This window comes from Trichosurus vulpecula, chromosome 3 (genome assembly GCF_011100635.1).
Source record: "Trichosurus vulpecula isolate mTriVul1 chromosome 3, mTriVul1.pri, whole genome shotgun sequence".
Lineage (NCBI taxonomy): Eukaryota > Metazoa > Chordata > Mammalia > Diprotodontia > Phalangeridae > Trichosurus > Trichosurus vulpecula.
Genome location: NC_050575.1, coordinates 400,696,970 through 400,711,170, shown reverse-complemented (window position 1 = coordinate 400,711,170; position 14,201 = coordinate 400,696,970). Strand labels below are relative to the sequence as shown.

The following is a 14,201-nucleotide window of genomic DNA, read 5'->3' as shown; positions in this document are numbered from 1 at the left end:
AAGAGCAGAAATATTAAATGCATCTTTTTCTGATCATAGTGCAATAAAAATTGCATTTGACAAAGGGTCTTTGAACCTTTATATGTGAACATAATTACAAAATGCTCTTCACACAAATAAAAATATCTAAATAACTGGAGAAATATTAATTGCTCATGGCTGGGCCAAACAACTATAGTAAAATGATAATACTGCCTAAATTAATTTACTTACTCAGTGTCATACCAATCATACTACCAGAGAATTATTTTATAGAGATAGAAAAAATAATAACAAAATTCTTCTGGAGGAAAAAAGGTCAAAGATAGCAAAGGATCAATGGAAAAAATGTTAATGAAAGGGGTCTGGCAGTACCAGACCTCAAACTATACTATAACATTGTAATCATCAAAACAGTTTAGTACCAGATAAGAAATATAGTAACTGATTAATGGAATAGATTAGGCACACAACATAAAGAAACAAATGAGCACACTTAACTGAATGTTTGATAAATCCAAAGATCCCAGCTTGTGAGGCAGGAACTCACCATTTGGCAAAAACTTCTGGGGAAGCTGGAAAGTCATCTAGCAGAAACTAAGTATTAACAAATATTCACACCATATACCAAGATAAGCTCAAAATAGTTATATGATTTAGATATAAAGAATGATATCATAAGCAAATTACTGGAGCAAAGAAGAAATTACTTGTCAGATCTATGGTTAAGGGAAGAGTTCATGATGAAAGAAGAGACAGAGGTTCACAGAAAGTAAAATGGCTAATTTTGATTGTATAAAAGTAAAAAGCTTTTGCACCTACAAAACCAATGCAGTTCAAATGAGAAGAAAAGCAGGAAACTGGGGGAAAATCTTTAGAGCAAGTTTTTCTGATAAAGGTCTCATGTCTCAAATATATAGGGAACTGAATCAAATTTATAAGAATAAGAACCATTCCCCAATTGACAAATGGTCAAGGGATATAAACAGGCAGTTTTAATAAGAAGAAATCAAAGTAATCTATAGTCATACAAAAATTCTCTAAATCAATAATTAAAACAATGCCAGTTAATACAACTCTGAGGTACCACCTTACACCCATAAGATTGACTAAGATGACAGAAAACAGAAATGACAATTGCTGGAGGGAAGGTGGGAAAATAGGGATAGTAATGAACTATTGGTGAAGCTGTGAATAGTCCAACCATTGTGGAGAGCATTTTGGAACTATGCCCAAAATCTACAAACCCATGCACACCTTTTGACTTGACAATATCAGTGCTAGGTCTATAACCCAAAGAGATTAAAGAAAAAGGGAGAGGACCCATGTGTACAAAAAATTTTATAGTACTCTTTGTGATGGCAAAGAATTGGAAATTGAGAGGATGTCCATCAATTGGGGATTGACTAAATGAGTTACGGTATATGAATGTGATGGAATACAATTGGGTTGTACTAATGATGAAGGGGATGATTTCAGAAAAACCTGGGTGGACTTGAATGAACCAGTACATTCACTTTATGGATGAGGAAACTGAGGTACAGAGAGGTTAAATGAGGGCAACTCCCACAGGTAGTATCTGAGGCAGGATATGAATTCAGATCTTCCTGACACCCAATCTGACACTCTATCCACCGCTCCATGCTCAGTCAGTTGTCAATCAAGACGCATTTATTAAGTGTTCACTCTCTGCCAGATGACAGCTAGGTGGTGCAGCGGATAGATCGTGAGGCTTGAAGTCAGGGAGACTCATTTTCACGAGTTCAAATCTGACCTCAGACACTTATTAGCTGTGTGACCCTGGGAAAGTCACATAACCCTGCTTGCCTCAGTTTCATTGCCTGTAAAATGAGCTGGGAAAGGAAATCACAAATCACTCCAGTATCTTTGCCAAGAAAACCCCAAATGGGGTCATTAAGAGTTGGACACAACTGAAATGACTAAACAGCACAACTCTCTGCCAGGCACTAAGCTAAATGCTGGAGATACAAAGAAAGGCAAAGTCCTTGCCCTCAAGGAGCTTCCAATCTAATGGAACATGCAAACAACTATATATAAATGAGATATAAACAGGATAGAGGAAGGTAATCTGAAAGGGGAAGTCACTAACTGCTTAGGGCTAATGGAGGCAGGAAAAGCCTTCTTTGACAAGAGGTGGGATTTTGACCTGAGTCTTGAAGTAAGTCAGGGAAACCAGGAGAGTAGAGGAGGGAGACTATTCCAGGCATGGAGGGAGCCAGTGCAAATGCAAGGAGTTGAGAGACAGGCTACTGACATGGTGGGAGAGCCTGCTTCCGTGGTTTACCCCCATAGAGACCACCATCAGGACTTCTTAGGCACCTAAGGGCAGCTAGGTGGCAAAGTGGACGGAGCATTGGGCCTGGAGTCAGGAAGACCTGAGTTCTACTAGCTATGTGACCCTTAACCTCTGTTTGCCTCAGTTTTCTCATTTGTATCATGAGAATAATTACAGGGTTCCAGGGAGGATGATATGAGATATTTGTAAAGCTCTTAGCACAGTGCCTAGTACATAGTAGCTACTATATAAATGCTCATTCCCCTCCGTTGCCATTTCTCTTCTAGAGGAATGGAATACAACTGTGCTGTGGGGCTCTTTCTGGGTGGCTGGTTACCCTCTCTTGGCAGTGGGGAGGTCCTGTGTCACTCTAGTTCTCCCTGGCTTGGGTAGTCTTTTGTCTCAAGTGTGCTTCACCATTCTGCCTGCCCCCCCCCCCACCTAATTTTCACTGGATGAAATTCTATCTAATTGTGACTCTGATTCTAGGAATCAAACTCAAGCCTTCTGGTTGCTGGCTTGGGCAGTAACAACCTTTCGCCTGAGGTTTCATTTAGTCCTTTGTCATTTGTCATGTATATGGTGTATTACGTTTCTCTCTGTTGGCGTCCCTTCATAGGCTATGGCCCCTTGTGGCCATCTACCCTGTCTGTGAGCAAGTCCTCAACCACGTTCTGGTCCTCAACCCACATCCAAGGTGACCTGTCTCTGGGAAATTCCATCAGGACAGTGCAGGGGATGAGCATTGTCTTCCCCGCACCTACTTGCTGGTTTCTTAAAGGCCAAACTAGGCATCAATTCTGAGAAGACAATGAGGATCAGGAAGATGGTGATGATAGACCTCCAAAGCCATATGCAGCTGGGGCTAAGGATAAAGCAGAGAGAACAGAGTTAGGAAGAGGCTCAAGCATATCTGAGCCTGTGAAAATGTCCCAATGGAGAGAATTGTACATGCATATGACTTATTGTGGGTAGATGGCCACTGTCTGTTACCATGTGTAACAATGATGCTGCTCGTAGCTGCTGTGGAGGTGTAAGGCCAATAACACCAGCACACAGGAGGGCTGTTAGCACAGGTTATTTGATCTGTTTTTCTAAAGGAAAGCAACTTTAAGGAGGTAACAATCTTACTTTAATTAAACCCATCATTCACTTACTTCAGGGGAAAAAGTCAGCACCGTGAACTTCAGAGCAAATACAAACAAGAGTCTTTTTTTGTAATTACAAGCAGAGAAAATAATATAAATCAACAAACAGGCTTCTAACTGTCTGTCCATAGAAATACATACATAGTTATGACAGAGAGAAGCACCAACATCTGGGTTTTCAAAGCCAGAGGGGCTCCTTAACGGCTACCCAGAGTCTCTTCTGGCAAAATCACATGAACACTCTTCCAATGAGTGAGCCTCCAAGCAAAATGTTAACCTCAGAGTATATATACTGTTTCCAATCAAGGACTCTTGATTCAATCAAAGACTCGATTCAAACAAAGGCAAGACTCCATCAAAGGCACTTGATTGCCTTAGTTCTGGGAAGCACTCCAAAAGAAAAAACAGCAAAAAGTCCCATTTTGCTTGCCGTTACACTATGTGTGGTAAGGGGGCAGCCTGCTAAAGTAAAAAGAGCAGAGAATTTAAAGTCAGAGGTCCTGGTTTCAAATTCTGACCATTACTTATAACTTTTGTGGCTTTGGGAAAGTCACTTAACCACTCTAGGTCTCTGCTTTTTCATGTGTAAAATGAGCTGATCTCTAAGGTCCCTTCCAGCTCAGATATTCTCTGATCCTATGAAAAATAAGACTAACAGTACTGGGGAACAGTGATCCTGGATGTTTGGTGAGAGAAGCACCAAGTATGAATTGGAAGAGGAATGAGATCTAGGTAGGACTAGGGAGAGGAGGTACAAAGTCTGAGGCATCTGGGCATGGTGCTAAATCAGGACCAGAGGCTCTGTGTATTTCTCTAAGGATAGTAAATCTTGGAAAATGTGATGACCCCTCTCCATTACCATCAGAATAAAACATCAGTGATTCAGCCTGGCATTCAAAGCCCTCAATCATGTGGCTTTCAGCTGCCTTTTTAGCCCTCACTTCCTATTAGTCTTCCTCATGAATCCAACATTCCAGCCAAGCTGCTGATTTTATCCTTTTGCCTCCTACTCCTGTGAATTAGTGCAAGCCTTCTCCCTCACCTGGAATGCACTCCCTTCTCTCTTCTAGATGAGACCCTTTTCTTCCTTCCAGGCCCAAACTGGCACCACTTAACTGATCTTTCCCCCAGTCTCTTATCCCACTTTGTTTGACAATATCCTCTACTCATGGGGAAGGACTGGGTTCTTGCTTTTATTGTTATAGCAAACTTCTATTAATTATTTTGTGATTCATAATTATCTAGAATACTGAATGGTTAAGTTCAAAAGACTGTTGATTTATAGATGGAAGGGAACTTAGAGGTCATCTAGTTTAGTTACTTTCCAAGGACCACAGAATCAGTCTATGTCAAAGGCAAAATTTGAACCCAGGTCTTCCTAATTCTAAGACCATCCCTCTATGCACTCTCCACCCTGCCTTCTAACTTGCATCATGATTATTTGGGTGCATTTTGTATGCATATTTGTGGATATCGTCTTATCTTCTAACAGAGTGCATGCTCCTTGGGATCAGGGACTGGACCAATTTTTTTAAAAGCTTTGTATCCCTTGAGAGCCTAGCATGGAGCCTTGTATATTGTAGCCTGGCGCAGTGTTCTGTGTACAAAATGTTACTAATAAAATATTTATTGCAATGCACAGTACAGTGGTCACTGTAAAATTTTAATTCAGGCCATCCCCTGCTAATAGTAACAACATTGTCACGTCTATAGTATATTTAAGGTCTACGAAACTGATTTTTCCAAGACAATCCTTTAAGTAGAGAAGTAATAGCCATGATAATAATTATTCTGAGTATTATAATTTTGATTGGACCGCCTATGATTTCATCAATGTAGAATGCTCCTGGTGAGGAATTTCCATTACCAATAAAAGCAACACCTTCTCTGCAATACAGTCTTAGAGAGTTGCCTGTAAAATTATCATTATCCATAGTTAACAGATAAGGAATCTAGGGTTCAATAAAGGTAAGGGGTTTGCAGAGTCACCCAGTGCATAAATGTCCTAGCTGGAATTTTAACTCAGGTCTCAAATTTCTGAACTTTGTGACTCTATTTCTTCATTCTAGAAATTCTTCATATTTTTACCATATTTTCCTCTAAGTACTAGTAAAAATCCTGTTGTCTAATCCAACCTCCATCTTGAGCACACTAAATGGAAGAAAGGGGAAGCTGAACTGAACCAGGAGAAACCACAGACTTGGAGCAGAAAGGGTCTGTGGAGGTCCCTTAGATGAAGTCTATGCTTCATTCCTCTCCTGGCTGGGCTTTTAACTCTACTAACTCCACGGCCCCACCGGCTTCTCTCCCTGGAATACCCCTTTGATATGCTGACGGCCTCCTTCACTTGGGGAGTTCCTTCAAAGACTTCCATTTTGGGGGTGGACCTAGGCTGGCCTGCTTCGTTCTTCTCCCAGCTATATTTCTGACTCTGTAGAGTTTCACCACGGCCCTGCTCCAGTTCATTCTCCACCTTATCTCCCCCTTTTCTGTGCTGTCCTCCCCCATTAGAAAGTAAGCGTCTTGAGGGCAGCCACTGGCTTTCTTCTTTGCTTGTATCCCCAGCACTTGGGTAGTGCCTGGCACATAGTTAGGCCTTCAGAAATGATAGTTCCTGGGGCAGCTAGGTGGCACAGTGAGTAGAGCACTCACCCTGGAGTCAGGAAGACCTGAGTTCAAATCCAGCTGCGAACACGTGACACAATTACTAACTGTGTGACCTTGGGCAAGTCACTTAACCCCAATTGCCCTGCCTTCTCCCCTCCAAAAAAAGAAATGATTGTTCCTTGCCTGTGTACCCCCATTTTAGAGAGGAAGCTGAGCCCAGAGAAGTTTAGTGATTTGCTCAAAGTTGTAGAGTGTAAAAGGCAGAACTGGATTTGAAACCCAGGTCCTCTTGCTTCAGACACAGCATTCCAGGTACTTCATCCCTGAGAGCCACATTTCTGCTGAGGCGGTAATAGAAATCAATCTATCAATCAATCATTTATTAAGTGCCTACTATGTGTCAGGCTCCCTGCCAGGTGCTAGGGATAAAAAATTGTTTAGTCATGTCCAATTCTTTGTGACCTCATTTAGAATTTTCTTGGTAGAGATACTAGAGTGGTTTGCCATTTCCTTCTCCAGCTCATTTTACGGATGAGGCAAACAGGGTTAAGTGACTTGTCCAAGGTCACACAGTTAGTAGGTGTCTGAGGCCAGATTTGAACTTAGAAAGATGAGTCTTCCTGACTTTAGACCTAGCAGACTGTCCACTGCACCACCTTGCTGCTCTGGGGAATAAAAAGACAAAGCTGAAAAAGTCCTTGCCTTTAAGGAGCTTACAGTCAAGCCAGGGACATTAACGTACAAATCTAGGTATATCCACAACAATAGACACAAGGTCAATTTGCGGGGCTGGCACTAACAGCTGGGGGGACCAGGAAAGGATATACACCGACAGTGGTGCTTGAGCTGAATCTTCCAGCAAATCAAGGATTCTAAGAGTTTTACAAAAACCTTGAAGTGGCTGCAGCCCAAGAGCTTGGGGGACCAACCAGAAAAGGATTGGCAGGAGCTCTGAGTGTGGGGTCAAAGAACCTACTGGTTCTGTGACCTAGATGTCCTTGGGCAGGTCATTTGACTTCTGTGGCTAATTGTTCTCTTCTGCTAAATGAGGAGTTTGTACCCAATGGACTCCAGGGTCCCCTGAAACATTTCTTCCTATGGTCCTAAGTGGAGGCAGAGCCATCTGGGACTTGATATGGCAAACTGCCTTCCTCTTTGGACTGCTTTCCCCCGAAGGCCCTCCACTCCCACTCAACAGTCCACACTAAGTTCCAAGTCCGGACTTCAAGGCAGCTTTGTCATGAATGCTTGACAGATCACAGATACTTGCCAAGAACAGGGTGATCTTGAGCATCTGTCCACAGTGTTCTTGGGAGGTGAGGGCCTCCAAAACCACAATGGTAAAGAGATCATAGATAATCTAGAGCAGAAAGGAAGAAGTAATTTGACTAAAGTTGCCCAGCTGGTATCTTTCCTAATTCACCTTGTCAGTAAGGGGAAGGGAAGAAATATTTATTAAATATCAGCTATGTGCCAGGCACTGTGCTAAATGCTTTGCAAATATTCTATCATGTAGTCCTCACAACAAGACTAAGAGGTAGGGGCTATTATGATCTCCCTTTTATAACTGAAGAAACAGGCAGATGAAGGTTAAATGACTTGCCCAGGGTCATAGGTCTAGTAAATGTCTGAGACGAGATTTGAGCTCAGGTCTTTCTGACCCCAGCCTCAGTGTTCTATCTACTGCACCACCTTTTTCCTTTCATGTAGGGATGATTAAACTTTTTTGTTCCCTAGACCCCTCCGGTAGGCTGATGAGGCCTATAGCGAAGAGTTCTGAGAAGAGTCTCAGAATAATGATTTTAGATGCATAAAATGTAGGGGAGTACAGAGGCAACCAATTATAATGAAGTAGTTATCAAAATCTTTTTTAAAAACTCAAATTCGCAGACCCTAGATTTAGAGCCTCTGCTTTACTATAAAGATCCTTGGAGTCAGGCCTAGTCTGGAGAGGTTAAGTGAGTTGTCCAAAGTTGGGTATACCAAAGAGTGTAGATAGCAGGACCAAGATTTGAAGCCAGGGTTTCTGACTCCAAACTCAGGGCTCTTCTCATGACACTATGTTGCCCCAGATGCTTCTGGGTACTTTTACTTCTCTTAAAGTAGTGGAAAATCGAAAGTAGCAGGACTGATTGGGCCTCTTCTAGAAGGACTCTCCAAAAAATGGCAGAATCAACAAAACTTTTCTTAAGGGGTAGGGGACTCTAACCCATGAAGGTACATGTCTTTGACATGTGCCCACTGATTCCCCTGGCATCTCTCTTGGTGCCACCTGACTTAGGCCCTCCTGATGACCTCAGAGCATCCACTCTATCATCATTTATAGGCTGTGACTATTGCCTCCAAATTATTATTCATTCTCTCCCCACCCTCCATTCTGCTGTCCATGCAGACCCATCCAGACTCCTCTGTGAGTGAAATGCATTATCTAAGTCTCACTGTTTCTACCTCTTCAGGGTTAGAATTTTCAAAGGCATGTCTAGGGTTAATAGGCAGCCTAAAGCCCAAATAGCTAATGGCAAACCTCTAGGCCCAGCAGGAAGGTAGCCAGGATCTATCTTAATCAAGGATAGACTTAGGTGAAAGTGGTTACACGCCATGGGAATTTCAAGCAGGTACTCTTTGGAGGTCCAAGGCATCTTCCGTAACTGATACAAAAACCCTGTCCTCGATTTTTTTTCCTCTGCTGGCTCAGGTTGCCAGTGTGGTCCTATTCAAGCTACCTAGACTTGGCTAGGCCTTCTTGACATCCCTAAAAGAGGACCTGTTCAATTTCTCTTTCTTAGAAAACAGAATTCCAGAATCGGTTTTGGTTCTCCCCTTGCACCAAAGAGCACACAGTGTTCGAGTTGAATGGAACCACAAAATATAGGATGTCATATAGTCCAACTCCCTTGCTTTATACATGGAGAAACTGAGGCCTGGAAAGGCTAAGTGATTTGTCCAAGGTCACACAGACAGTATGTATCAGAGGTAAGGTTTGAACCCATATTTGATATAGCGGATAGAGCACTGAGCCTGGAGTCAGGAAAAATCTGAGTTCCAATCCAGTCTTAGATACTTACTGGCTGTGTGATCTTGGGTGAGTCACTTCCCCTGTCTGGCTCAATTTCCTCAATTGTTAAATGAGGATGACAGCAGCCCCTACCTTCCAGAGTTGTTGTAAGGACCAAATGAGATAATATGTGTAAAGCACTTGGTACAATGCCTGGCACATAGTAGGTACTTAATAAATGCTTTAAAAAAAGAACCTCTGTCATAGAGGAAGACCTACTGCCATCACCCTGGCTGAGCAAGTCAACTTCTCTGGTCCTTAGTTTTTAACCTCTAAGGTTTCTTTCAGTTCTAAATCTATGATTTCTGGGATTCTCAAGACTCTTAGCTATAGACAGGTTGCCAATCTGCACTAGCAGAAGGAATCTCCATGCTGGGAATTCCCTATTCCCATGAAATCACAGATCTAAATAATAACATTTCAAAATTCTGTACTTTCATTGGCTGGTGGTTTATTCCCTTCATCAGTATAGATTGTATTTTCTCTATACCTTGGCATCAATCAATCAATAAGTATTTATTAAGCTCCTACCATGTGCCAGCCACTGTGTTAGCAATGGAGATGCAAATACAATGAGGGAAACCATCCCTAGGGCAAGATAACAGAGTCTTTATTGAATTACTATTCCCTTCCCCTTCCCTTGTCCCCCCAAATTAATAGCTTGTGAAGTAGCTCTTGGCTTGTAATTTGGCAAGGAGCCTTCCTCTTAGCCAGGCTGGTCCCTTAGATAATCTCTGAACCCACCCTAGAATATCTTTTCAACTTGAATCCCACTACACAGCCTTCAAGAAACTAGGGTCATATCTAGACCACGATAAAGCATCAGAAGAAGTCATTAATAGATGAAGAATAACAATAAAGACCTCATTTGTATGGTACTTCGCTGCCTGATTACAAAGTTTTATTGTTTTATCATTCTAGGTTCTGGGTTCCAGGTCCTGATATCACTTAGACCTCTGACATTCTACTACTCCGAGGTCCCTTCCAGCTCTCGACATTCTAACTTTTCTGGCCCATGATCCCTTACAATGGTATGATTTTATGACTGGTTAATTGGTTCTATTCCCTACCTCTTTGCTCGGTTTCCCCAGATGCTAACAGTCATTGTATGGAGTAGCCAGAAGAGCATCATAAAGGAGGGTCAGGCCTGCCAGCAGGTGATCTGGAGAGCTGAGGTCCAAGTTACAGTCTCTGGAAGATGAGTCTTGGGCTCTGCAGAACAAAGGAACTGACTCCCGAATGACTTCACCAACTCCCCATCCCCCCAGCTGAATAATTTGCTTCTATGGCAGCAAACTCACTGTCTGTCCCAGAAGCATGTCTCAGTTTGATCTATCTCATCAACCTGTGCCAATCCTTCTGTCTGAGCCACTGGACAGGGCAAAGGTGAAGGGGCCAGGTTGTATTCATGAAGGGGTGACAGTCCCTCTTTGAGATTACAAATACCCAGAGAAGAGGTAACTGCATTCAGCCCTAACTTTAATGACAAAAGCCCATAGCATTTCCCACACATTTGGGAAACAGTAACACTTTAGTGTAAATTGATTTATTCAAAACTCTTTGAATACAGCCTTTCCAGAGAAGGTCATTTTGGTTTGTTGCATAGAAATCAGTGGTTAGTTTAGACATGTCAATGTTGGGTTCATTCAATAAGAAGTAATAGTTTTAGAAAAAAAAAAAAAGCAAATAGCAAAGTGTACTTGGGTCAACCACACACATGGGAAAACCTCTTCATGACATAATATGGGGGAGCACAATATGGAGGAGACTCAGTGTTAAATGATAAGTGAGTTATTTGTCCTCTTTTCCTTAGTAAACTGTAAAAGCAAAGGCTTTCACTAAAGCCCCTGTTTGGTCTCCCACTAAAGGTAGCTGTAGTTCTGGGCATATCATTCCCTTTTGGAGGCCACTTATAAAAGGAGACCAATGGCGCTTCTTCACAGGGGTGTCATAAAGCTCAGAGGAGGTATTTTTGGTCAACTCTCTGGTAGGATAGGGGGATGAAGGTAGGATGTGAGCACTTTTTTAAAGGGAAGAGTGTCATGGATTGGGGCAGAGGAGGGAAGAATGATGATAGTTCATGTTTCTACTGCATTTTAAGAACCCGTTTTCTGGAGCAACCCTGTGAAATAAGTAGGATGATTGTAACCATTCTCCCCCATTCCCTTTTCTCAGAAGAGGAAACACAGCTCAGAGAAGATTTGTGCAGAGTCATGCAGCTGGCCAGTGTTTCAGCTAGGATGAGGACACTCAAGGTGGAGGAAGATGTCTTGGGTGAGGATGATCTGCCACTCAGCCAAGCTCCAGACTCTAAGCTGTGGGCTTGGGTCATGTCTCCTTGGCAAGGTCCTCTGGGGTTGGACTCCCACAGACCTTCTTGCAGTCCTACTTGGAGGTAAAGTTACTAGTGTTGCCTTTGCAGCCATGATAGAAAAAGGCCTGGCAAGTGTAGTTGACCACCAAGTACCATTAAGGAGTGAAGGTCATGCAGGAACCCAGGTCCAAAGGTAGGAGGCATGGATCTGAAGATAGTGGGGTTCAAGAGTCACCAGGGAGTCAGGATCAGAAAGGGTTAGGGCTACTCTGGTGACTTGAGGGGAAACCCGGGGAAGAAACTTGGGGTGGGGGAAGGACAGAATGACTAATCAACTGCTTTTCCTCAATAGACCTTTCTATAAACATTGATACTATGCCTGGACTCATTCTTAAATGGTTAGCATACTCTCACCCTCTTATACACTTTCTATTTCAGTGATTTTGAAATTCCACTTGCCAATGTACATCCTCCTACTCCTTCCCCATCCCCAAATGCTTGTTCCCTTACTTCCATTCCTCTCATCTCTACTCTCCTTAATTTCTTCTTCCAGATCTGCCTATACCTTCTACTGTGCCTTCTGGAATGCCTGCTCCATAATGAACACATTTCCTTTCTTCTTACACATCTTTGTCCTCACTCCTTCCATCTCCTGACACTCATTGATGACATTGACTTTTTTTTTGAAAGTTAAAAAGGTGTTTTTTAAAGACATCAGGGTACAGAAATGTTGGAGAAGTGACCTGCTTTTATAAACAAGAGTAAACATCTTCCATATGAGGGCAAAGGTATTTTGATTGGATCACATAATCATGAGGAGGTGGGATTAGTGCCACTTTAGCTCCTCCCTAAGTATTTTTATTGCCACTCCCCCACCTGTAACAACAATTTGTCTAGCAGCAGCTGTTGAGGTGTAAGACCCAACAAAACAAGCAACAAGAGCTGCCAGCACAGGTTCTTTTGATCTGCTTTTCTAAGGAAAGCAACTGTACGGGTTTAACAATCTCACTTTAATCACACATACATACATCATTCAGTGATATATGTACCATTAGTTCAGGGGGAAAAGCCAGTACCCTGAACTTCAGAGCAAATACAAACAAATTACAAACATGCATTATATAAACAGAGCAAACAAACACCAATCAACAGGCAGGCCTCTTATCTGTCTGACCAAATCACAGTAGTTACCAGAGAAGAACCAATGGGTCTGTGTTAGCAAAGCCTGGGGCGGGGTGGGAGGGGGAGACACAGTTACAACGGCTTTCCCAGAGTCTCAACACTCCTTCCGTGAGTGAGCCCCAAAGGCAAAACACCAACCTCTGAGTTTATATACCCTGTTCAGTGTCAAAGGGCATCACAACAAGTGACTCAAATCCACGTGACCTAAAAGCTTCTTCAGGGTCAAAGGATGTCACAAAGGTGCGACTCAAACCCTTGTAAATTAGGCTTTCCCCTGAGGTAAGCAGGTCATCAAAGACTCTTAATTTAATCAAAGAAACAAAGGCCAGACTCATCAAGGGCACTTGATTAAATAAGTGCTCCAAAAGAGAAAACAGTAAAAAGTCTCATCTTAATTACTGATACATCATCTCAAATACAGAGTCAGGTTAGTGATCATGGGTGGCAGCTGCTGCCATGTAGTCATTATGAGGAGATGGGATTAGTGCTAAGAAGATATCATTAGAGTGAATATTGACTGCCCTGTCTTGCAGAGAAATTTAAAAAAATTTTACATCTTTGTCTTCTCCCCCCTGTTTGAGGATATATACCCCTCATATCATCTTGGAGGATGAGGTACTTTAAGGACCTAATCTTATATGTGAATATTTAACTATTAGCAAGGGGATGGCAAGCCTAAGAACTCATTTACCTAGTTACGTAAGATATGGGGTTGATCACAAACACAGACTAAAAGTATTAAGATTTTCCAGACTTGCATCTTATTATAGTAACTCTGATGTGTTAGTATTGACCTATTAATAATAGAGAGTATTGCGACAACAAAAATTTTCACTGTTCATCTGCCCTGATTATAGAAATTTGCTATAAAAGGAAAAGGAGGGACATGGTTATGATAATACCAAGACTGTCCTTTCAAGGGCACAAATTGATCTGATAGAAATCATGGTGGGGGGAAACTCCCTTACCTCTATTTGATTCCAGGCAAAAATCGTAGCTAACAGCCAATCATTACAGCAAAGTTCCACATTATTCACAAAGTATAATAGCTAGGCTCAGAATTACCCCAGTGGGAAAATTTCCTGTTCAGAAAGGAAAAAGCACAATGGCAAACTGAGTTAAAAGGATCCTATACTTGCCTATGCAGTATCATCCCTTCAGCTTCTCCCAGGGATAGACATTCACCTGCAGCAGTTCGCAGACCAAAATCCCTTTTGACAGCACATGATGCTCCCTTTGAATGGTAGACTATTGGCTTCATGGTTTGGGTTTAAGGCGTGGTCCTTAAGAAAAAAAAATCTATATCCCACCACCATCCTCCAGATGGCTCTGGAGGAGAAAGTGAGGCTGGTGACTTTGCACAGTCCTCCTTCACACTGATTCACTTGTATGCCATGGCATCACCTCCATGATGTCCTGGTCTTCTTTGAGAACGAAGGACAAACCACCACAACAATTGGCTTCCGAGAACCATACCTGAAATAAAAACTTAGGACAATGTCAAACTATAATCTTAAGGGATTTTGCCTGAAATAGCAAAATTCCACCAATCGCAGCTCTTGGCTAGGCTATTATTATTTTTCTCATGTTGCAACAATAGTTAACAAAGAGCGCATAAGG

At 42.2% G+C, this 14,201-nt stretch overlaps 1 protein-coding gene across 1 annotated transcript in view; it reads right to left on the bottom strand.

Moving 5' to 3' along the window:
* The window catches only part of LOC118842696 (WAP four-disulfide core domain protein 8-like), a 37,882-nt gene extending 32,085 nt beyond the window's left edge, over positions 1-5,797 (bottom strand). The window contains exons 1-2 of the mRNA XM_036750085.1: positions 5,742-5,797; positions 3,040-3,140 (exon numbers count right to left, since the gene is read on the bottom strand). Of these exons, the coding sequence (XP_036605980.1) occupies positions 3,040-3,140; positions 5,742-5,797 (157 nt within the window). The remainder of the gene's footprint in view (positions 1-3,039; positions 3,141-5,741) is intronic.
* Positions 5,798-14,201: the final 8,404 nt, after the last annotated feature.